The 24696-nt window shown below is 57.5% G+C and overlaps 1 protein-coding gene across 8 annotated transcripts; it reads right to left on the minus strand.

Moving 5' to 3' along the window:
• Positions 1-390: 390 nt before the first annotated feature.
• Positions 391-24675, minus strand: ECE1 (endothelin converting enzyme 1). Of its 8 annotated transcripts, none has more exons than XM_087944777.1 (18): positions 24413-24675; positions 12928-13011; positions 10295-10436; positions 9973-10176; positions 8551-8678; positions 8016-8162; positions 7846-7911; positions 7449-7643; positions 6362-6504; positions 6107-6221; positions 5640-5750; positions 4853-5029; positions 4635-4738; positions 4198-4308; positions 3505-3572; positions 3159-3349; positions 2978-3073; positions 391-2346 (listed from the first exon to the last, which is right to left on the minus strand). In XM_087944777.1, the coding sequence occupies exons 2-18, from the start codon at positions 13009-13011 to the stop codon at positions 2170-2172; spliced, it is 2259 nt and encodes a 752-aa protein (XP_087800903.1). In that variant the 5' UTR covers positions 24413-24675; the 3' UTR covers positions 391-2169. The 8 variants fall into 8 exon arrangements, with proteins under 8 accessions (XP_087800903.1, XP_087800901.1, XP_087800899.1 ...); XM_087944775.1 differs by lacking the exon at positions 24413-24675 and adding an exon at positions 21214-21352; XM_087944773.1 differs by lacking the exon at positions 24413-24675 and adding an exon at positions 19219-19320.
• Between the last annotated feature and the right edge of the window lie 21 nt (positions 24676-24696).

Raw genomic sequence — 24696 nt, forward strand, 5'->3', positions numbered from 1 at the left:
GCACTGCCCTTCCAGATTTCCTTCGTCTCCCCGCTCCCCCTTTTTTTATGGCAACTACTAAAACAGGCATAGGAATGTTTTACGAGTTGACAAGATAGCCGCTCTCCCCCCCAGAACAGCAGGCACAGGTACCCCCACCCCAGGAGAGCGAAGTTCTCAATAAAGGACTACAGAGCACTTCATTCACTTCCCTTGCCAAGCGCAGACTGCATCAAAGGGAAATTTTTCTGTTCTGACCAGCGTCCAGTGAATTAAACAACTTGTCTTTGAATGGGGCCTTGGGCCTGTCTTTGTTGGACTGAACAAGATAAGAAACCAGGAGAAGCATTTGAAGAAGTTTTAAATTAACACACACACACACACACACACACAAACCAGGGACCCCAATCGTTTCAAACCGTGGTAAAAAGGCGTTTATTTCCAAACTAACAGTCCTTCCTAAAGGCAGGAAGAGTTTAAAAAAAGAACAAATTGGCCGAGCAGAAGATCCATTCAGAGTTGGGGTAGTGCAGATTCCTCGCAGATCTTTTTTTTCTCACCTATCTCAGAAGGATCAATTCGCGGCACCCCGGAGAATTTATGGAGGGGCGAAAGGGTGAGGGGGGGACATTCCTTTCCTAGGGCCACGGGGCAGAAGAGCCGCCTTGACAAAACACACCCACACCAATTCCATCCCTTCAAAACCACAAGGGGCACATCTGGAAGCCATTGGCAGCCTTTCCCGGGAGATCCAATTACCGAAAGCGGATTGCACATCTGGATACCATTTCGGCTTCGTGCAGGAGGAACAACGGCGGGAAAAACCCCACATATTCCCACCGGAGGAACCCTTAAAACCATTGGCTTTCCCACTCCAGCCAAAAAACACACAACAACAACCCTCCCCTGGGGGAAGGAAGGCAAGATCCATCCAGAACCAACTTTCTCCTCACTTGATTGGACTTCACGATGGAGCTACACGGGGGACCCATTTCTTGGGAAAAGGCTGATCGGAAGAGATCCCTGGATCCCTCGCGAAACACCTTCAGGGGCGCTGAACAAATAACCCCGTAAGTAGTTTGGGGAGTTTTAATTGCCAGGTTCTGCATAGAAGCTGTCAAAGCTTTGGACGAGGAGGGCTGGTGGCAGGAAAGCTTTGCTGGCATTAAAACGGGCACAGGACTTCACACCTACCTCTCCTTGACATCAGGGGATAAAAAACTTCTCAGGTTAACCCCACACCCCCTCTTCTGCCAAGGAGCCCAGAAGGAGAGGCTTCGCTCGGTGCCTGCTTTTTGGCGACATCTTCCTGTGCCCAGGAGCCCAGAGCCCCCCTCCTAACTCAGCCCAGGCAACCCTGGGGCTGAGGGCCCCCGCTTTTGGATGGGGAGGGGCACCCTCAGTGCGGCCCCTGCTTAACTCTCATCCCTTCTCTTTAATTCGAAACAGAAACGCTCAATGGAGAGAACAGGTCAGCTTCTGAGGACATAACCCCACGCCCGACACCAAATGCCTGGTAAGGGACCCGGGGCAGATCCCGGGGTCCTGAAGCCAGAAGGGCGTCTCACCAACTCAGGGAGACCCCGGCCCTATTTCCCTCTCCAAGGGTGGAGGAATACGCATCGACTAAAAAAAAAAGAAAGGCTTTTCCCTATCTGTTCGTTTGGAAAAGCGAGAGAGAGAAAGAGCGAGAGAGTCGAGACCAAGATAATCCTAACATTTTAAACGTCCCATACATTTCCCCGCCCCGCAACCTCTCCGAATTTGTTTTTTTCCAGTGTTCTGCAAGGTTGTAAAAACAATGTCTTTATTTTTATTTTTTTAAAAAGAAGAAGATTCTGTGTGTCCCCCCCTGGTATCAGTTTAACCCTTTGGAAAAGTGGCAAGCGATTGGAAAGTTGGCTCAGGGAAGGAAGCGTCAGTGCACCGACGAAGCTTCGCCTCCGTCCACGGGAGATGCGGTGGGAAGGTTTCGGTGGCGAGTGGACGCCACACAAAGGGGGGGGGGATCCTTCTGGAGTCCCTTTGCAGCGAAGAGCGTGGGGAGGTTTTTGTTTTTTCCAGGGAGCCCCGAAAGGGGCAGCCTCCCTTTTGTCTTTTAACACGGAGGAAGTGGCATGTTAAGCGGTCCTGTGTGGGCACCCCGTTTTGGGGTTTGTTTGTTTTTCCTTCCTCCTGCGGGGAGAAAACTCACCAAACTTCACATTTCTGCAGGGGGTTCATAGGCGAACCGGGCCTGCACTGGAAGTGCTTGGCAAAGGCCCTGGAGTTGGAAACCGTCCCGATGACCCGGAAGCGGGAAGGGCTGTGGGGGTCAGTGACAAGTCCTTCGTGGGAGCTCTCCGGCGTGCGGACGGAACACCAGACCTGGGAGAAGTGAGGGAGGGAAAAGATGGGGCTCAGCTTACTACGTGGTTTGGTGGGCGTGGTTTGGCTTGGTGGGCGTGGCAGGGGAAGGATATACTGCAAAATCCCCATTCCCTCCCCAACCCACTAACCTGCTTTCCAGCTCCATTCTCCTAGGTAGGGCAACCAAAGAAGGCCCAGCCAATCAGCTGGGACTTGGGTAGGCAGGGCCAATCAGAGGTGGTATTCAAATTTTTTTACTACATGTTCTGTGGGCGTAGCTTGGTGGGCGTGGCTTGGTAGGCATGGCAGGGGGAGGATACTGCAAAATCCCCCTCCCCTCCCCACCAACCTGCTTTCCAGCTCCGTTCTCCTGGGCAGGGCAACCCAAGGAGACCCAGCCGATCAGCTGGGACTCGGGAGGTGGAGAATAGATGGGGTTGGCGGGGCCAGTCAGAGGCGGGATTGACTGATTCTCCAACTACTCAAAATTTCCCGCTACCGATTCTCCAGAACTGGTCAGAACCAGCTGAAGTCCACTCCTGGCTCAGCGGGGCAGACTGAGGGGTGGGGGTGGGGGTCTGAGAGAGAGAGACCTTAGAGGGAGTTGTGGCAGGGTTTGGGGGTAGAGAGAAGGGCCGAGACCTCCCACCTGGGCAAAGGAAACGAAGAAAAGCTGGTCGTTGGTGAGGCCAAGGGCCGGCAGAGATGCCTCCTCCCCATTCTTCTTCACCCAGTTCCGATAGGCCTGTGGGTGAGGAAAGGGCAGAGTGAGCCGGGATCCGTGGAGCCAGGCTGGGACTCTCCACCAGGGCTGACACCCCTCAACTCACCCGGTAGGCGGCCTTCAGTCCCCCGTTGTCCGCAATGTTCTCCCCCAGAGTGTGCTTCCCATTCACAGCTTCTCCGTTGACGGAGTAGTTGCCGTACTGCTCCATCAGGCACTGGGTGTGCTCCTTGAAGGCCTCCACTGAGGAGTTTTTCCACCAGGGACGGAGGTTGCCGTCTTTGTCGTACTCGCGTCCTGCCAGGCCCCCGGGGAGGAGAAACACCAACAAAAACCAGAGCTGGTCTGGTTTGCCAAGAGAGGAGAACGAAGAATTCGCGACCCGGGCCGTCCTTATCCGTCGGAGGGAAACCGGCGGCCCGCTTCCCACCCGCGGAGCCTCGGGAGCTCACCTTGATCGTCAAAGGCGTGCGTCAGCTCGTGGCCCACCATGACACCAATCCCCCCAAAATTGACAGCCCTGTAAAAGAAGCCACAAGACAGGCGGGCTCCGTTGGACAGTGTCCTGGCTGCATCTCACCTTCAGGAGCTGACCGACAAGGTATCTGATTCAGCTTACACTATTTCTATAAGCTTCAGTAAAATATCATCATCATCATCATCATTTAACAACCTCACAATCCCTTGCGGGGCAGAGTCTGGGAAACTGAATGGAGCTAGCGGAGTGTTTTACTGGCCAGATGCCCTTCCTGTTGCCAGAGCGGGGTTTTATTCAGCAGATATATTCTCATTTGAGTCCAGAGAAAGAAATATCTGCCTCTCCGTAGGATCGAACTCACAGCCTCCTGATTGTGAGGCGAGAGCTCCACCCCTTAGGCCACCGCGCCACTCTTAAGCTTCAGTAAAATATATACTCTTGGCAAAATCAAATGGCCAGGAGTCTTTCTTTGCTGGATGACTGAGCGGGGCGGTTGACATCTTTTCTCACACACACACACACACACATTCCCCGAGGCCTTTGGGCATCAAACGGGGCAGCTGGTGCAGTTCCTAGAGGGAAAGGGGCGCCTCCGCCTTCCTCTTCCGGGACCGCCATCTTCCCACCCACCCCCTGATGCCAAAAGAGACAGGAGGGGCCTCCGTACTTGGGGTGGTTCCGCGTGTAGAATGGAGACTGCAGAATTCCCGCGGGGAAGATGACCTCGTTCTTGGTGGGGGAGTAATAAGCGTTCACCGTCGGCGGGGTCATACTCCACCTGGGGGAGGTGAAAAACCAAGAGAACTCAACAGGACCAAGGCGCCAGCCTGCACGGTTCGGCTCTCCCCTTAAACCTCCCCCTCCCGCAATTCCTGGATCTCTGCACTATGGAAAAAAAAGTGCAAAGAAGAGCCATTACGAGGATTAAAGGCCAGGAGACTAAAACGTATGCAGGAATTGGGTATGGCCAGTCTAAAGAAAAGAAGAATTAATGGGTGACAAGATAGTAGTCTTCCAGTAAAACACCTCCAAGGTCCCTTTCCAGCTCCATTCCGATTGATCGATCTGGCCCAAGAGGACGGTTCTCGGGCGATTCCTACTCACTGGTCGCGGTTCGGAGGCTTGCGAAGTTGGTCAGCCGCCACCCGGGCGGAGAAGTTGGAGAACTGCATGACGTTCTCATAGTACAGGTCAGACACGGGGTCGTACTGCCAAGAGGGAGAGCCTCGTCAGGTCCAGGCGCCCCACCCAAGAGGACTCCATGGGGCCAGAGCGGCCACCCCTCCCTTCCTCCCTCCCCACGTGGCAGGCGTGACACTCACGTCGTGGAAGACTTTGTCCAGCTCTTTGGGGTCCAGGATGAACTTTGGGTAGCCAATCATGTCATAGATGGCGTCAGCCTTCTCCCTGGCTGACCGCCGGGTCTCCTCGTCCATCCACCCAAGGCTGGCCAGGCTTTCCTCCAGCGCCATTTTAATCTCCAGGATCATCTCCTCAGCCTGTAGGGGGAGTGAGGCTAGCCGGCCCTTCTCTGGCAGTGTGGGGTGCCCACATTGATTTATACACCGCTTCACCGTGCTTTATATCCCTCTCTAAGCGGTTTTGCAGAGTCAGCCTCTTGCCCCCAACAATTTGCGTCCTCATTTTACCCACCTCGGAAGGAGGGAAGGCTGAGTTTGATCTTGGAACTGGTCAGCATCGAACTGATGGCAGTGGGCAGAGTTAGCCTGCAATACCACATTCTAACCACCAGGAGGGAGGGAGGAAGCAATAGCCCTTAGAGTGATATACCGCTTCACAGTGCTTCACAGCCCTCTCTAAACGGTTCACAAGAGTCAGCCTTTTGCCCCCAACAACCTGGGTCCTCATTTTACCCACCTCGGAAGGACAGAAGGCTGAGTCAACCTTGAGCCTGGTGAGATTCAAACTGCCAAATTGCAGGCCGAGGACAGTCAGCAGAGGTAGCCTGCAGTACTGCATCTAACCACTGCGCCACCCTGACAGAAGGGACCCAAGAGGTGGGAACCCCCCCCCCTTTCCAAGAGCCCCGCAAAAGGGGGGCAGCTCCCATGGCTCAAGCCACGTTGGGGGAGAAGGCGAGATGCTTACGACGGCCCGGCTGTCTTCGGCAAAGTTGGTCCTCACAAACATGGCGCCCAAGACGAAACCCAGGCTGTTATCTGTGTCGACGATGCAGTGCTTCCAACGCGGCACGCAGGCCTGCCAAGGGGAAGGGAGTCACTGCCACCAGCTCCGGCTGCCCCCTTGAGAGGTGGCTCTGTCGCTTGGCTCCGGGGCCAAGTCCTTCCCACGGTCCAGGCGTTGGAGGAAGGGGAGGAGCATGGCCCAAAGGATGCCAGTGGCTGCAGGCACCAGCCGAGGTGGGAAAAGCCTTCCGAAGAGCCAGGGTAGCCGAGAGCCGGGGGCGGCGTGGCGCTGCAGGGCTGGCGGCTGGCAGCAGAGGACGCTCCAGGGCAGCCCGTCCCCAAGAAGCGGGGGAGGGGGGAGGCAGGAGAGCGCTTTTCCTCCCTCCCCAACCCCCTGTCCACCCCTCTGCAGCCGAGCCCGGCACCCACCTTCTTCGATCCGTAGATGACTTCCACGAACTTCTGCTCCGCGTCTCGAAACCGCTGGTCCAAGAAATTCGCTCCTTTCCTCACCAGGTGCCAAATCATGTAGTTACGCAACACCCTGGGCACAGGCCAAAGGGAAAGGATGAGGAAGGCGGGGAGGAGAGGGGAAGGGCAAGGCTGTCTTCTGCACCCGGCCAGGGCCACCCGAGGTCCTCTGGTTCAGTGGCCCCACCACCAAAGTTTCTGCCCCTCCCTCACCTCTTGTCCGTGCTCTGGATGAGCAGGGAGACACGATGGAGATACTCCTTGGCGTAGACCACTACCGGTTCCGATTCGTTGATCTCGACCGGGTCGAAGAATTCCTTCAGCAAGGGCAGCCACTCGATGGCTGGAGCCACCTCCTTCCGGGGGGCAGAAAGGAGGAATGGAGGGTCAGAGGTCCACCTTCCTGCCTCCCACCCAGTCACCACTTGGGGACCTACAGCTGCCAGAGAACCTGGCGATGCCAGCTGATCAGACTGGGTCCACCGAGACCAGAGCCAGGCTCGGGGATGCTAGGGTGGGGCTTTGCTAACAGCGGTGGCTCTTCCATCCTGAGGACCAGCCCATAGATTTCCACTGCTCTCCTCTCCTCTGCCTTCTGCGCATCTCCATGTCCAGCACTGGACCTGGCTGTTGCTCCTCTTCCTCATCAGCCACCTCCAGACCTGGGGGCTGTTGACTCTCCATCTGAGGCCTGACGGACGGTCTAGGGTCCGCCTCTCTCCTCTCTCTCTCTCTCTCTCTCTCTCTCCCGCTCCCCTCTCTCTCTCTCTCTCTCTCTCTCTCTCTCTCTCTCTCTCTCTCTCTCTCTCTCCTCCTCTCTCTCTCTCTCTCTCTCTCTCCTCTCTCTCTCTCTCTCTCTCTCTCTCTCTCTCTCTCTCTCTCTCTCTCTCTCTCGCCCTCTCTTACTCTCTCTCTCTCTCTCTCTCTCTCTCTCTCCTCTCTCTCTCTCTCTCCTCTCTCTCGCTCTCCTCTCTCTCTCACGCGCTCTCTCTCTCGCTCTCTCTCTCTCTCTCTCTCTCTCTGTCTGTCTGTCTCTCTCTCTCTCTCTGTCTGTCTCTCTGTCAGGTTGCCCTGATGCTGACCTGACTCCCACACCTCCTCCTCCTCCGATTCGGCTGCTGGACAGGCCACCACCATCTTCACCTGAAGGGGCTGCTTGGCACATTTTTCCACCACAAAGGGACAATGCTGGGCATGCCTCCATCCTTCACCCCTTCCCAAGGAGGCCCATCCGATGCAGAGCCCCCCCCCAACCTTCTTCCCTCCCCACCTAGCCCACCCCAGCCACGGCCCGCCTCACCTTGAGCTCCCCGGCAGCCATTTTGTGGTAGATCACTTCCTCATCTCGGAGCTTCTCCTGCGGGGTGGTGATGTTGGCCAAGGTGGTCTCGAAGTCCAAGATCTCCTGCATCTGTGGCCGGATCGTGGCCTCCTCCTCCTCCCCGCTGACCAACATGCCAAGCTGAACCATGAAGTTCAGGTAAGCCGCCAGGAACTGCAGGGTCAAGGAAAGGAGTGGGTGGCCTCGTCGGCTGAACCGGGAAAAAGGCCCCGCGATCGTGCAGCCGTGCCAAGGACACCAGGCGGGTTCTTTTGAGGCTCTAGAGGGCCGCGAAGCAAGGCCACACACACACCCCTCACAAGGCGACACCGGGCAGAGTCCAGGAGGAGGGCTTGGCTGCAGGAACACAACTCACTTTCTCGTTCTGGGTTTTGTTGAGGTAGTAGTCCCTGGAGGGCATTCCCAGGCCCGACTGGTCAATCTGGAAGAGAAGCAGCAACGAGAGAGGGGTGACCCTGGGCAGAGGAAAACGGGGGATGCAGGCAATTCGGGGTGGGGGGTGGGGGGCAGGAAAGTGTCCCCTACCTGAATGATGTTAGTGCTGGAATTCTTGGAGTCGACGCTGACAGAGATGGAGAAGAAGGGGCTCAGGTGGTAGTGGGCCACCACAGCCAGCAGCAGCTGGTTGAAGCTGCCCTCTCCAGCGGGGGCGCTGAGATTCCAGCCTCCGAGCTAGAGGGGGGAAGGGGAAGAGAAGAAGACCCCCTTGGGTTCAAGAGCAGGAAGGCCAAAGGGGCCCAAGTCCCACCCAGGGTAGCTTTCTCGTCACCCCAACTGAAAATCTTTGGGAAAAAAGCATCAATTGCAAATGAGATGCCCCGTTTGATTTAGTACTGGCTTCGGACCACACTTCCCATCACTCTGAACCACACCAGCCACCGCTGGCTGGGAGTTCTGGGAGCTGCAGTCCAAGGCATCCGGGTGCTGAGCGTGGAGCCCCGGAGCCTCTGTTCACTCCCACGAAGGGTTGGCTCCGGAGCGCTTTGCGGGAGGCGGAGAAAGAGTCTGGATGCTCCTGCCAAGCGAGGCCTTGGCTCCCAAAGGGACCCCGCCCAGCTACCTTCTGGATCTGATCCATCAGCGGTTTGGCCTGCAGCTCCTCTATTCGGCTCTCGTTCATGCAGGACTGGTAATAACGCTGCACTTTGCGTTCGGCCTCGCTCAGCGACGAGGGGGCCGTGGTGTTCTCTGCAGAGAGGAGAGACCAGATTACGGATGAACGGAGTTAGAAGGGACCTTCTAGGTCATCTAGTCCAACCCCCCCACCCAAGCAGGAGACCCTACCCCATTTCTGACAAATGGCAGTCTAATTTCTTTCTCGAAAGCCTCCAGGGATGAAGCTCCCACAATTTCCAAAGGCAACTCCTGTGTTTTGGTTGAATTGCTCTCCCTGTCAGGAAATTCCTCCTTATTTCCAGGTTGAATCTCTCCTTGATCCGTTTCCATCCATTATTATTCCTCGGCTGGCCTTCGGGGGCTTTGGAAAATAGCTTGACCCCCTTCCTCCTCTCTGCGCCAGTGAGACTCCAGCCTCCTGCACCCCATGGCCCTTCCCGCACCGGACCCAAAGGGGCTCCTACTTGACCCCTCTGGTCACCCCACGCTCCAACATCGGAGATCTGTTTGGGGCACACTTGGGGAGAATTAGACAAGAATCAGAGTAAGAGTTGGAAGGGACCTTGGAGGTCTTCTAGTCCGACCCCCTGCTCAGGCAGGAAACCCTACGCCACTTCAGACCAAGGGTTGTCGAATCTCTTCTTAGAAAACTCCCCGTGTTGGAGTATTCACAACGTCTGGAGGCAACTTGTTCCACTGGAATCACTCCTTCCCAGGGAGGCCTCCCTCGGGCGGGTGGGTGGGTGCGTTTCATCCCCTCCTTATGGGGCACGGAAGAGACCCCCCCCCAAAGAGCCCCAGCCTTGGCTGTGCAGGTTTTGCTGGAGGGGTGTGGGGAAACCAGGCACTTCCCTGAGAGTAGCAAACATCCAAAGAGAAACATTTGGTCCGGGGGTGGGGGGGGAAAGGAGCGAGTTCTTCAGAAGCCCAGACGGACAGACAGGGTAGCCGCCGGGTTTGGGTCAGATAAAGGAAGGTAAGGGTCTGTAGCTATGGAAACCCCCCTCCCCTCCAGACTGCGCGGCCCCGAGAGGAACATTTAATCAGGGGACGCACACGCAAGGGTGGATGCGTCTTTGCAGAAAGTTGGGGTGGGAATGGGGACAATTTCTGGGAAATTGCAAGAAGAACTGAAGCGGGAGTGGGCAGAAGAGGGAGAAACCCACCAACAGAAAGAGAGATACACAACACACACACACACACACACACACACACAGAGTTCTTCAGGGGTCTCTGTCCTTCTCTAATGCATCCCTCCCCTTTTAGCCCAAGACTGGGGGGCTCCCTTCCTTTGCATCTGGGCCCCTTTGCAAGCCCCTCCACAGGGCTGCCTCCCCCAGCTGCGACCCCCCTTTCCCCAACCCACCCAGGAGGCTCTTGAGGGCGGCCTGGTTGTGTTCCCATAGCTTGTTGAAGATCCCCCAGCGGGAGTGGCCGTCGGGGATCGGGTTGCTCTTGATCCAGCCGCCGCAGGCGTAGCGAAAGAAGTCCTCGCAGGGGTCCACGCCTTGATCCAGCGAGCTGAGGATGGAGCTGGTGACCGAGATGCAGGTCTGAGTCAGGCACGGCTCTGAGGGGGAGGAAGAGGAGGCTGCTGTCACCGCAGGTGGAAGCTGGTAGGGGTGGGGGGGTGGGAGGGAAAACCCCACCCCGAAGGGTACAGGCCAGGTGGCGTCCAGCAGACTCACGCGTCTGGTACTGGAAGAGCAGGACAGACAGACAGGCCAACAGACCCAAGAACAGGATAAGGGTCAGGATCAGGAGGCGCTTCTCTGGGCTCGGCCGCTGCGCCCAGCAGCCCTTCCTGGCCCCTGGCCCACGGAAGTTCACCTGGGAGAGAAGGAAAGAGGGAGACTCAGGCCCTCCGAGGCAGAGAAGCGGCCACCCTCCCTGTTCTGACCAAGGCTTCCCGAGACCGTAATTAAGCACACATTTAGTCCAAACAATTCTTCTTCCATGCTGGGAATTATGTGCATTCCCAGCCTGTGATGAGTCCCAAACAGTCCCTCGAGATAAGCACCCACCTTTCTCTCCTTTGAATTGCTGCCAACAACTAAAGTGCCAAATGAACTATAAAAAACCAACCGAAGTACAAAGTCCACACAGAGCTTCAAGGTTGAATCCGAACAGAGCGAACGACTTTGCTTCCTGCAAAGGTTTCTCTCCCTTTGCCTGTCTTTTATACCTTAGGGGAGGGGCAATCACCTCCAAGCCTTACTCCCGAGTCGACCCTTTTGTCTTAGCTGCTCTTGGCCTTCTAGCAGCTCTGTGCACACGCGCGCTGGGAACAGGCTCCCCTTGTTCCTCTGCCTCGCTGCTGTCAGACTCTGGAGGCTCCGGAGTCAACACCCTACTCCCAGATGGTGCTGGCCCCATTCCTGCATTGGATGAAGGACCCTCGTCCAAGTCCTCCCCAAACTCCCGGGCTGTCCGATTCCACTGCCGTTTGCACAGGCTGCTGGCGAACCACAACACTTCCTGTCTCTTTGCCAGCTGCAGCTTCCCTTCCCTTGCCCAGGCCTCAAAAGAGACCGAAGGGCTGCAAGAAACGATGTAGGGCCTCCTGCTTGGGCAGGGGGGGGTGGGACTAGGTGACCTACAAGGTCCCTTCCAACGCTTGTTAATCAAGAGCCAAAGCAGGTGGGTTCAAAGAACGTCAAGAGCCTCACCAGGCCCCTCCGAAACAAGCCATGCACTCCGCTGGGTGCCAAGGGCCACTTCCTTTCCAGGGAGGGTGGAGTGGAGAGCCAGCAGCCCAGAGCAGAGTCTGCCAAGGAAGGCAACACGAGGGAAGACCTTCAAGCCTTCTGCTGGGAAGGCTGATGTCCCTGCTTCGGACATCGGACTGTGCTAGGAGGGCGATGTCCAAGGCTGCCCAAGACCGCAGATACATTGGCCTTGGATGCAGCGGCTTTCCACCGTCCAAGCTGCCCGGAGCCACTGCAGTCACAAGGTAGGTGGCCATTCCAATTGATAAAAAGAGAGAAGTGGGCATTTGCAGAAAAAAAAGCCCCCAACCCCTCCACAAAGGAGAACCGGGAAGCCAGGAACAAACAACTGCTGCCTTCTGGGCTTGACCTCAGGAAGCCCCATCCTACTCCAGCACTCCCCCAGGAGCAGTGGTGGCCTCCCTCCTCCTCCTCCTCCTGCATGGCAGAGGAGCCAGAGGAACGGGGCAGGGAGGGAGGGAAGGCAGGAAGGTGGGTGGAGAGGCTGCCTCCCCTCCTGCTCTGCCTCGGCCAGAGCCCCTCTGTCAAAGGGAGGTGACCGCCTTCCCTCTGGTTTCTCAGCTGGGGAGGGGGAGGGCCAGGGAGCTGCGAGGGGAAGAGGCCAGGCAGCTTGGGAGGGCTCAAAGACACACACACACACACACACACACACACACACACACACACACACGTGCCCCTAGAGCAGAGGCAAACAAGGACTCTCCATCTGGGCTGCTACAAATAATATTCCCACCCACAGGAATTCCCACAGGAATTCTGACTCCCCACCACCACCAAAGGGCCTGCGGTGCCATGTTTTGACAGGGTGGAAAAGCAAGGAGACGAAAGAAACAACAGCCTGGGCAGACAAGGCCGCCTCCGTAGCTGACCGTTTCTCTACCTGTGCCCTCCCCTCCCCCCAACAAAAAAAAAAACAGAGGCAGGGGGTCAGCCCGGGGCCAAGCGGAGGCTGGTCTGGGCAGGCAAAGATTGGACGGGGGGGGGGTAAGAATTCCAAAGGCCAGCAAGACCGAAGCAGAAGGCAGAAGCCAGCGGACCTCAAATGGAGACCCCCCTACCCACAGCCATGCCCTGGCAGCATCCTGCCCCCCCAAATCGCTCCACCTGGAGCCTCGGTGGAGGTTGGCATCACCGGGTTCGCTTTAAAGGAAACGGTGGCGGGGTGGGGTGGGGGCTCGTCCCCTGCCCTTCTTCGCCTCAGGGCCTCGACAGACCAGTGTGCCCCCCCCTCCTGGGCATCAAAGGGAGCCCAAGAGAAATGTAGACAGCCTTTCCCACTTCCTGCCTCTGCCAGGGCAGTTTGGATCTCCAAACCTGGCACCTTTTGAGACTGGTGGAGTTGCAACGCCCAGGATTCTGGGCGTTGGAAGTCCACAAGCCTCAAAAGTTGCCAAGTTTGGGGACCGGGACCCCCCCGCTGCCCTCTTGGCTCCTGAGGTGTGGCGGGAGACTGGGCAGATTGGCCGGGGGGAACAAGGGCAGAGTCGAGCCGGTCCTTCCCACAGTGGATTAAACCACGCTGGGGAGAGGGGATTTCAGGGGTCCTTAAGGAGGTGGAGGTGGAGGTGAGGGGCTACCCTCCCTGTTCTTACCTGGATCCCATTGGAGTAGATCTCTCCCTCCAGGGAGTCCACCAGCTCCTCTTCGTCCAGAGTGGCCCGCTTGTAGGTGGACATCTGAAAGAGGCAGAAAAGAGGCCCTCAAGCACACCTGTTTGCCTTACACCTGCTCCTGGGCCTCACCTGGCCCCACACACCTGGAGGCGGCTACTCAAGACCACAAAGCAGCCAGCCCTCCCATAAAGGTGGCAGTTGGGCGTGTGCGTGTGTGTGTGTGTGTGGATCCCAGTGTGCAATTCCTTCCTAGCTTCACCCACGCTGGCTGCTTTCCCCCCTACGCAGTTCAGACCTCTCTCCTTCCTCCTCCTCTTGGGGCAAGGGCAGGCAAAGCAAGAGAGCTCCAAAACAGGAAGGCCATCCAGGCAGGCGGATACCGGGTGGTGTGTTTTTTCCCCCCCTCTGTGCAGCCACATTCCACTCCTGGAGAGGCGCTTCCTGGAAAGGCCAGCCCCACAACTCCTCCTGCCCCTCCTACCCTGCCTGCCCGCCCACCGGAGATGCCCGTTGTCCTCTCGGCGCCAACCCGGCAGCCACGTGCCTGCCCAAGGCTTCGGCAGAACCGGGGGGAGAATCTGCCATGACCCCTTCTGCCTCCCCCCCACCACCACAATCCTCTAGGGCTGCCTTGAGCTGGCCCTGCCCCGCTGCATCTTTCCAGTTCCGGTGAGATTCAGAATTCGACGGAGCATCTGGCGGGCTTATCTGTCCCGCTTGGCTTCCTGTTCCAGCGCTTAGTGGCGCCTGGGCTGCTCCGTGTCGCCTGGGCTGGTCCGTGTCGCCTAGCGTGCTTGTCTCCTTGAACCCTCAGCCCAGCCCCAAGTGCCAGCCTGGCCCCCTCCCCAGACACATGTTCTCGGACAGGGGGAGACGGGGTTGCCAACCCAAAGAGAGGCTGCAACATCGATAGCCGTTGCTGAAGCTCCGTTGGGTTTTCTAAAACAGACCAGACAGAGGGTTTGGTGAAGCCTCCATGCTCAGGGGCAGTGTACCTTTCAGGGCCCCAGAGAGGCTGCTGACCCAGGAACCTGGAAGGAAGTAAAACCAGGCTGTTCCCCCCCCCACCCCCGAAGGCAGAACTCGATCTGCTCGCAAACCAAATCCCAGCCGTTTCAGGGCGATGCATAAACCACCTTGGGGTGGAAATTCTCCCAGGGAAAAGCTGGCTAGAGACAGTCCTGCAGGCTGAGGCTTCCTTCCCATGAGAGTAAGACCAGCTGCATGCCCTCAGGGGGTCTCTCCTCAGCCTCACACCCCTGCTCCATCCTGCCCGAGCTTCCTGGCATCAGCCGGGGTCCTGTTTGGCTTTTGCTGGGTTGCAAAACCTCCCAGGAAGAGCCCACAAAAAAACAACTTGTTTACCGAGAAGCCTTCGCAAATATCCAGCCTTACCCACTTTTCGGCGGGGCCGGCCGGCTTCGCAGCAGCAGCCGCCGCCGCCCGTCCGTCCATCCCAGCTCTTCTTGCAAGAGGCAAGGGCCGAGCCTTCTCTACCCACCCACCCCACCTGCTTGGCTGCAGCGGGAGGCAAAAAAACAAACACCAAGCTCAGTCAGCCAAGCGGCAAATTCTCCCCGACAGAATCAAGGCGGAAGGAGGAAATCGGTCCCGTCCCAGAGAAGAAGGGAAGCCGAGAGCAAAAAGTGTGTGTGCGCGTGTGTGGGAAATATCTTGGCCAAGAGAGATGCTGGCCTCCTGGCTGCATCCCTGGCCAAAGACTTCCAGGGTTGGCCAGGCCAAGCCAGGCTCTCTTCATTCAAGGGCTGTGTGTGTGTGTGTGTGTGTGTGTGTGTGTATGCTTTGTGCCCAAGGAGGAGGAGGAAGAGGAGGAGGAGGAGCAGATTCCTCCTTGCCCCCTGACCTTATTCGGGCAGACACACACTCATTGACACACACTCGTTGCCGGTTGCCCCAGCAGCTGGTGGATCTTCTTACAGGGTAAACAAGCCAGGAATGTGGCCCTGGCCAGAAAAGCAGCTGGCGTACCTGACTGCAGCCCAAACAACGTCAAAGAAGGGCCCCGCCATGGAGCAGCCGGCCTTCCCACCACAACACACACACACACACACACAGAACAACAGAGTTGGAAGGCACCTTGCAGGTCATCTAGTCCAACCCCCTGCCCAAGCAGGAGGCCCTGTACCAATTACACCACACAAAGAGAGACAGAGGGAGAGAGACATATGCAAATAAATTCCCCTGGAAGAAATTGCAAATGGACCCCCAGGGGAAATCTGTGCCCCTCCCCAATTCTCCTTCCTTACAACCGAGATAACCTATCTTTATATATATATAAAAGCGAAGTACCCCTCACGCATCATCACAAAATCTCCAGAACCGTCAAGCCTACAAACTTGAAATTGGGCCCATTTGTTCCTCTTGGCTTCTACGTGCTCGCTAAGAAAGGATATTTCAAAATGACCATCGCTGCATTAGTATTTCCTATATTATTATTATTTGTTATTATTTATTATTATTATTATTTATTATCTATTATTATTAATTTGTTATTGTTGTTGTTGTTATTATTATTATTATTAATTGTTATTTATTATTTATTATTATTACTATTACTATTATTACTATTATTATTATTAACACGCTCTGATGTTAAGGAATTCTACTCCCCCTCCCCACCTGAAAAGGAATCTGTTCCAAATGCAAAACACAAGCAGAGGAGTTTCAGTTTCAGTTTCAGAGCACCAAGCAGCTTTAGTACAGAACAGTTGAGCTAAGCCACGCCCAGGCTCCTTGCTGTCTCCTTCTTGCTCACACAGCAAATGCTGTTTCAGTTTCCAAACAGCCCTCAACTCTCTCACACACTGACAAGGACGCTAGCCGGGTGAATACCGATGGATGCTGGTAGGCAGAGGCAGAATTTTTTCCCCCGCTTATTTTCCTCCCCAAAAACTAAGCCCGACCACAGAGTTCCGTAGCCAAGCACGGGTATCGAGCTAGTACAGGATAAGAGTTGGAAGGGACCCTGTAGGTCATCTAGTCCAACCCCCTGCTCCAAGCAGGAGGCCCTGCGCCAAATATACCACACAGACACAAATAAATCCCCCTGGAATAAATTGCAAATGAACCACCAGGGAAAATCCGTGGCCCCCATCCCACCCCACCCCATTCTCCTTCCTTACAGCCAAGCCCCTTCTGGAGGCGCAGAGTTAACCCAGCCCGTCCCAGGGCGGCTCACCACAACGGCTGCCGAAGCTGGGATGTTTTCCCCCCACTCCAAAAGCGTCTTCCTTCGGCTGAAGACCAGGCTCACATGCCGGAATTTATGTAACCCGCACCATCCTCCTCCCCATCCGACCACGGGAGCCTATAAAGGGAGAGAGAGTCATAGGACAGCCTGGTGGGAGCGTCCGTCCCACACGAAGGGCCGGGCCGAGCTTGGCCGGAGGAGCAAACAAGAGAGAGGCCCTTCGGTCACAAAGAAGGGGGGGGGAAGGGAGAAGAGGCAAAGAGGCCACCCGCTTTTCAGCATTGTCCGTGAGCCAAAACGTACTCGGCTCGGCTGACTATCCGGGCCAGGTTTTCTCACCACCTTAACAGATTAAACAGAGTTGGGAGGGACCTTGTAGGTCATCTAGTCCAACCCCCCCCCCCTGCCCAAGCAGGAGGCCCTTACACTATTTCTGATAGATGGCAGTCTAATTTCTTTCTTGAAAGCTCCCACAACTTCCGAAGGCAACTTCTGTTCCGTGGGTTGGTTGCTCTCCCTGTCGGAAAGTTTTCTCCTTGTTTCCAGGTTGAATCTCTCTCCTCGATCAGTTTCTATCCCTTGTTATTCCTTGTCTGGCCTTCGGGGGCTTTGGAAAATAGCTTGATTCCCCCCCCCCTTCCTCCTCTCTGGGGCAGCCCCTCAAACTGGCTCAGATGCTTTTTCCAAATTAAACACAACAACCTTCCCGCCTCTGAACCAAGGGTAGGGCAGCTTCTCACCCCTGGCCGTGAGCAAGGAAGGCGGGGTGGCTGCCTCTCCCCCCACAATAACAGGTTCTCCCCCGACCACGAAGAAGCCCTGGGCCCAGGGCAGACTAGAGGAAAGAGCCCTTGGTATGCCTTCCGTCTCACGCAAATGGGCAACCACGAGCCAAAATCACAGCATTGCAAGAAACGAAACACTTCAACTCTGCCCACCTGTGCCCACCCTCCACCCTTCTTCCAGTCCAGTTCAAAAGCAGCACAAAACCAACGGCTGGCAAAAACAGCCTTGCCCAATTCTGAGGCTCTTTGGCACAGCCAACCTGCAGCCTCCTCCCCCCGGAGTTCTGCCACCATCACCCTTACGGAGCCCCCAAAAAAAAACAACCTGGGGCCGACCACATACACACACACCTACACACACACACACATCCTAGGACTAGCGTTGCTTCTTCAGTACATGCCCTTTCTTCCACTTCCATTTTCCAGTATAATCAAGATTCCCTGCTGATATGGAATAAAAGCCGGTTTGGTGCTTATAAAAACTCGGCCCAACGTTTATCCAATGAGAACAAACCATTCGCTTCTCTCTTTCAAAGACGGGTCCGAGCTTGGGAATAGAGTGTGGGGGAGACCCCTTCTTGGGGAGCCTAAAAGCCAAGCCCTTACAGATGATCAGAATCGGAAGGGACCTTGTAGGTCATCTAGTCCAACCCTCTCCAAAGGGTTAGGACTCTACTATCCAGAAGCCTCGGCCGCCTGATTTTTCCCATGCCTCCAGCATGGCCTGCAAATTGCCAAATTTCCCTCTCTATCCACCCCGCATCATTCAGACCCCAGAGATTGAGCCAGAAGAGGGTTTCCCAGCCCACAGGAGACGCCAACAGGGAGGTTTTTCATTCCGCTCTATCAAGTCAGAGCTGAAGAAGCTTCTTGGACGAGAAGCGAAATGTTTTCAAAAGAAAAAAAAAAAAAACCAGGAAGTACAGTGGCCTCCTGGAAAAAAAAAACACCTTTGGAACAACCACGACCTGCACGACAGGAACTATTTGCACTACTCAGGTGACCCCTGAGAACACAGACAAACCTCCAAGCGGCCTCAAGGACCGTCTAAAAGGAGTCAAATGATGACCTGTCTGCGAGGAGTATCAATCCTTCCCTTCCCCACCATCCAGTCAGAGCTGAAGAAGCTTCCTGGATGAGAAGTGAAACGTCTTCAAAGAGAAACCAGTCGTCTCTTTGAAAAAGCACTTTGGGGACACCAGCAGGGGATCTGTTCGGCATGTCACCTCTCTTCATCCTTCCTGCTAACCCTCCTCAGCAACTGGACCAGAAAATCACTCCACTTCATACCTGACCAAAGCTAGAAGCCCCTCAATGGACTCGGTTCCCCCTAGGTCAGGAGGACAGCCTTGTAAGGGTCCTGCTTAAGGGCCATTTGCTGTGTCCCTCCACATGCCCAGGAAGCCCACCCAGCCTCTTTAGCAGCCCGAAATAAGGAGTGTCGTCCTCTAAAAGTGCAGCGACACACGAGGGGGAAATGGGCAGCCAAACTCAAGAGGCGTTTTTCTGGTGCTGAAAATCACTTCCTGTTCGAATTTCTCACCGGGCCTGGAAGAGAACAGGCCGCCCCGTTTTCCCACTGCAGCCACCAGCTGGGCTCCCATCCATCTGGACCAGCTCCCCTTCCTGGCACTGAGCAGGCGGCAAAGCGTCTGTTCCGTGCAGAGAGGAAACGCTCTTGGCAGCCTGGCAAAGCCCTGGGGAAAAACGCCAGCACAAGCCACTCGGCCCCAGCAGGACGCTTGCCCTGGGCCGGCCAGCGGTCCAGTTGAAAAAAGAGGAGGGGCAGAGCACACCCATTGTGTACCCCCCACAAGCCCTGAACGCAACGCGGGCGAGAAGAAGAGCTAGGCAGAAGCTGTCCTTCGGCGGGCAGGCAGGCAGAAGGGCTGACGGCAGCCGTGGGAGAAGATGGCCGGACTGCCACGATGGCTACAGAGGAGAGGATGAAGCGAGGCTGAAATCCCTTCCTGCCCCGAAGCAGCCAAAGAAAGGCCAGATCCACCCTCCCCTCAAGGCCCATAAGAGGCATAAACACCGCTTTACCCGCCCTGTTTCTGAATATTTCCGCCCGCTAGGAAACTAGGCCACCTTACCCGCCAAGTTCTCCACAGTTCTGACCGGGCGTTGCAAGGCAGTCGGAAGGGGCCAAGCTACCCTGGGTTTCCTCTTTCTCTTCCTCCTCCTCGTAGCAGAAGCGAGACTGAGAAGCAGCTGCTGAACGGCTGCTGTTTACTGCCTTCCCGGTCCCCCATCCCAACCTCCCCCACAAACCTTTCCTGGCACCAGGGGAGGAGGAGGAGACGTCAACCGGCTGGCTGCGTCAGCAGTGAAGAGGAGGGGTTCCAGCTTTTTCCACATCACTCATCTATTTAAAAGCCCACCCCCCCCCACCGCCCGGAGGAAGGGAGGCCAGGGCTTGACCAGGAGGAGAAAACACCCCCGTTCTCCTGCAAAGAGGAACAGCCCCATTCCTAGCCCAGGGGTCTCCAACCTTTTGGAACCTCAGGGACCCCCAAACTCCGCATTTTAAATCTCGTGGGCCACTATAATGTGAATTTTGACTGACGGCGGCTTGCTGACTGACGTTGGTGGGAAAGTTGGCCCCCATATTCCAGAGCGACTGGCCCTTTGGTCATCCCGGAGCAGCAGAAGTCTCTCTTTCTCTCCCCCCCAAACTCCACCAGAAAGGAGTCTTTGCCGGCGGCGCAGCCTCTTGGAGCAGGAGGCCCTGCAGGGTCCCAAAGACTCATTTCTGGCAGAGTTTGGGGGAGAGAAAGAAAGACTTTGGCTGCTTTCCTTGCGTGCAGCCAAAAGCAGAAGAAAGAAAGAAGCGGAAAGAAGCAGCCCAGTGGCCAGGCCAGGCGCGTGGGGCGAGTGGGGCAAGTTCCCCCCCTCCGCCCTTTCCCCCCTCCCCTCACTACCCCGTGTTGTTCGCAATGCAAGCGACGCAAACCTTGTGTTCCTGCGCAGCCTGGATTCATTGCTTTGGGGGGGACACATTTATCTGCGGACCACCCAAATTTTCTCGCGGACCACCAGCGGTGCCCAGCCCATCAGTTGGCGACCACTGTCCTGGGGGGAGGGGTCAGGTGCGGTCAGTGGGGCAGAGGCGGCTCTGGAGGGGCTACCCCAACTAGCAGGAGCCTCAAACTTTGTCCTCAGCCTCCCCCACCCTCTCTCTGCACCCACAAAGCCAGCTGGGGCTGTTGGGGACCCTCCAGAGAGATTTGGGGGGGGCTCCTTCTTCTCTGTCTCCTCAGATGACACTGGAAGTCGAACAGGAGGAGGCTGGTGGGTGGCACTCAATTCAATTCACCCCAATTCAACCTTCGGCCTTATTGGCCCTTGCGCGAGGATGAAGGGCCAATGAGGGGGGGTGCGATGGGGCCTCCAATCAGGGGCCAGCGGGAGTTTTTTGGAGGGAAAATTCGCCTATAAAAAGGGAGGCGGCTGAGGGAGCCCGGCCAGAGCTGAAGGGAAGAGCCAAGAGGAGGGAAGTCCCGACGGCATCCAGCCTCGAAGAAGACAGCGGAGGAAGGCTGAGGTCTCGCCCGGGAGAGAAGAGAAAGCGGCGCCCCGAAGACCTCCTCTGCCAGCTCGGGCCAGGGAGCGGCTCCTCGGAGCCACCGGCGGCTTCGGACGGGGCAGAACTCGGCCGGGGGAGCCCAAGAAGAGGCTTCCCGGCGAAGACTCGCTCGCAGCGTCCCGTCCCCATCCCGCTGAGGAAGGCAGCCTCGCCCTGCCCGGGACTGAATCGAGCGGCCGGCGCAGTTTCCAGCCCGCGTTTGAAGCGCGCTAGCTGGGCCGGCCAGGCAGGGAAGCCGGGGTGGGGTGGGGGGCGTGAGCTGGAAGTCTCCTCAGGTCGGCGGCCGCCCACGCCGAGAAAGGGAGATGGCGAGGCCAGAAGCCCGAGAGAGCCCGCTGGCCGGAGGGACGCCGGGCATGGGCGGCTCCGCCCCGGCTCCACGCACTCAGCGGCCTCGGGAGAAGGCACCATGTTGGGTGAAGGAAGGCGGGAGCCGGCCGTCCTCCGAGAAGCGCGTGGGGGGGGGGCGGCGGCGCAGTCGTGCCCTGAGGGAGGAGGAGAGAGGAGGAAGCCCCGGGTAGGGTCCGGCTCCGCGGCTGAGCCGCCGCGAGCTCGCCCTCTTGGGCCACGCTCTCACTGAGGACTAGCCGCGTGGTGGGGGAGTCCCACAGCGTAGTGGTGAGGGGGGGAAGGGTCCCACGCATCAGGTCCCCCGACCTCCCTCGCCTTCCCCGGCTCACCATGGCCGCCGTCTCCGCGCAAGGGCTCTCCTTCCTTCCTCCTCCGCGCCCGCCTCGCCGCCCCGGGTCAAAGCCTGCGGGGCGACCGCCGCACGCCTCCCTCGCGAAGACGCCGCGGAGCAAAACGTGAGCGGCACAGGCGCCGCCCAATGGCAGCCGGGCAGCTGGATACACCTGGTTCTGGCTGGCCAATCCGAGAGGGCGGGGCGGGACTTCTCCGGCGGGGGGGGGGCACGGGGAGGAGTTAACAGGAGGCGATTGCTGCTACTGCTGCTTGCCCAGGTGCGCTGGAGGTAGCCGCGCCGCGCCCATTTACCTGCACCCCCCTCTGGCCAAGCCCCCCCGTCCCTCGGGACAACTCCAGCAGGTGATGGGGGAAAGGAGCGGCCGGTCGGATTTGTTTGCCCAGCCCGGAACGCGACGCGTCTCAGCCCCGATCCGACCCTGGGATCGTGCGCCCTATATACTGAATGGTGATGCTTGGCTATAGAACCGGATTTCTCCGGTTTAATAAAGCGGAGCAGCTCTCGATTTTTTTTTTCCATCCTGTTTTGCAAAAGTTTATTCAAAGAGCGAGCCACAAAAACGTCTCAGAATACACGGGTGGGGTTTAAACGACAGCCTGAATCCCACCAAACCTCCTAAAACCCTGCCGGGCAGAGAGGCCGAGCCCAGCTGGGGGGGGGAGGGGGCTCCCTTGGGTGTCTTCCCCCTCCGTGCCCCACCGCAGGGTCCGGATCCCAAGATTTATTTTTTATTTATTTGATTTGTCAATTGTTTACAAGATAATAAGTACAAGTGTATACATAGTTGTTAATATATGAAATGGGTACATATAAGAAAAATAAAAGAATAAGAGAAACAATAGGACAGGGACGGTAGGCACGTTGGTGCGCTTATGCACGCCCCCTACAGACCTCTTAGGAAAGGGGTGAGGTCAATAGTAGACAGTCTAAGGTTAAAGTTTTTGGGGACAGGACAGGGCAGCTCTGCCCCAAAGGCGCCCCCCCCTAAATCCCTCCGAAACCATTTCGCGTCTTCCAGACTGAGCGGCTCGGCCCTTCTGAAATTTCCTTCCTGGAACAGTTTGGCATTGTTACCCTGCCCGGGAAGGAAGTTGTGCAAGGCTGCCTCCCATCCTGCGAGCCCCCCCGCCACCCGCCCCCCGGGAGGAGGAGGAACTGTCTGACCGCTTTGGGAAGATTTGCCCCCTGCCCCTCGATCCTAAGGGTGGGTGGGTGGCTCTGGGAACAGGCTCAAAGCTTTGCCGGGCGAGGGGACCCTCCTGCCCCATGGCATGCAGCTAAATTGTCCCTCGTCCATCCCAAGATCTCTTGCAGGAAAAAAAAAACGCAGAAAACCACCCATTGGGGGCTTTTCTGAGCAGGCAGGAACGTGCTGGGAGGGTGGGGGGCTCGGCCTGAGCTCTTCGGCTGCCAAGAAGGGATTGATGGCTTCCTTCACCAGGGTCTCCATTTCAGCTGCAGTCAAGGATGATGGGGCAATGTAGTCTGGTTCTCAAATGCCAGCGGAGCCTCTGCCTCCCACCCACCCTACAAACCACAGCACTGGCACGACTCCAGCCGGTTCTGACCCAATGGCACAAGGATAAAACTCATCCAAAGCACCACATTTTTTTCACCCTTGCCCCTGTTTCAGGATCCAGGTGTTCAAAACCCAGAGAAGGGAGAGGTGAGCTTGGCGAGGAGAGCGCCAGGGCTGCCAGTGGGTAAGGCCTTGAGCACCTGGGTCTCCCCAGGGGCTTTGCAAAAGACGAACCTGCAAGCCAAGAACCTGATGTGGCTCATTCAGACAGCCTTAGTTACCCAAAGCCCACCCCACCTCAATCTTTCTCCACGCCCGGCAGATCGGAAGAAAACGTCCTTCCTTCTGCTTGCCTGGAAAACCTGGTGCCTTTGCCCGCCCAGGCTGGAGGCTGCAACCGTCCCCCCAGCCTGGGGAGGTTGGTGAGGGGTGTGTGTGTGTGTGTGTGTGTGCAGGCAAGCAGAACAACCCTCGGATCCACCCCTCCAATTTGTCCCAGGAAGCAGGAATTGCCGCTGCGGACGGCAGAGCCCTTCTTGGTTCAGTGTGTGCTCTCTCTGTGTGTGTGTGTGTGTGTGTGTGTTGAAAGGACACAGCCGTTGTTTTCTCACCGGGCTAATGTTTAGCTCGCTCTTGTTTTTACAGCTGTGCAGCCGCGGGGCTGGCATTTTTCTCCTTTGCGGATTGGCAACTTGTGCTCGTTTCTTTGCAGCGCTGGAGCGCGCGCGCGCGCGGGGGTGGAGGGTGGGAAGGGCAACGTGCGCATGCCCGGAGCACGGTTTTTTGCCTCCAGGGTCAAAGTCTGCCGGTTGTGTGGCAGCGGGCCGGGAGGCTGTGCCCTGCAGCCTTGGGCACAGAAATGCCTGGCACCTTCCCAACTCTTTGGTTGTTGTTGTTGTGGTTCTTTGCAAAAGGCGCCAGGAAGACTTCCGTGGGCTGAAGCAGAACGCCCAAGGTGGCGCTTTTTGCCTGTCGCACTTCCTGGTGAAGCCCAAAGTCCTTGCAGGTCCCCTTTGCAAGAATCGCACCAGGTGCCAGCCAGGTGCCACCGTCGGGCTCCACAGAAGAAGCCACGAAACGCCGAGCTTCAAGAAAAACCCACCAGGGATTAGCGGCGCCCTCCCCCAATGCAATTTGACACCACCCCCTCCCTTCCAACGATTGGGCCCAGAATCTCGGCCGGCTCTGGGGCCGACGGGCAGGCCAAGGCCATCATCCCTCGGCGCCCGCTTGCCGCTCGGTTCCGCTTGCTGGAGAGCGCAGCATCTCCGTCCCTCCGCTAAGGCTGGCCCGTTTCTTGGCCAAGGCTGCCCCCTGGCGGCAGGAGCGCAGCGTGACAACCGGCAACTTTTGCGCCGCGGAAGCGAAGGGCACCGACTCGCTGCCCGTTATTCTCTCCGCCGGGCCGCGCGGCATCCTCAAGCGGTCGAGTGGGGAAGGGGACGGGCCAGGTCCTTCCTCTCGCTGGATTTGTTACGGTGCGGGAAAAGGATCCCCGGGCAAAGAAGCAGCTACGGGGCGGGAGGGTCACGCCCAGCCTCTTGCCCCACACGGGATCCTAATCCATCGGGGAGCCCCCATCCCACCCCCGCTACCCCTTTCGGGAAGGAGCGCCTCGCGTTAGTTCCGCGGCGGGGGTGGGGGGGAAACCAACCTCTTCCTCGACAGGTAAACTTCGGCACAAACGAAAGCGAATTCTTGGGAAGGGGCGATCCCGTCGGAGGCGCGGACCGTCCCGGGTGCCCGGCAGAAGCCCGCCGGGGAGGGCAGAGGCCGCGATCCCCGAAGGTGACTCCGCCGAGCTCACGCAGCGGCCCCCATCGCCCGTCCAGCGAGCCCCGCCGGCCAAGGGCTGCTTTAGGGCAGGATCGTCGCCCTTCCGCGGCCGTGGGGGGGGGGACGGGAGAGAGGCGGCGGCCGGCAGAGGGCAGCGTTGCT

This window comes from Notechis scutatus, chromosome 16 (genome assembly GCF_049901735.1).
Source record: "Notechis scutatus isolate UNSWTSFEM ecotype Mainland chromosome 16, rNotScu1.2, whole genome shotgun sequence".
Taxonomy (NCBI): domain Eukaryota; kingdom Metazoa; phylum Chordata; class Lepidosauria; order Squamata; family Elapidae; genus Notechis; species Notechis scutatus.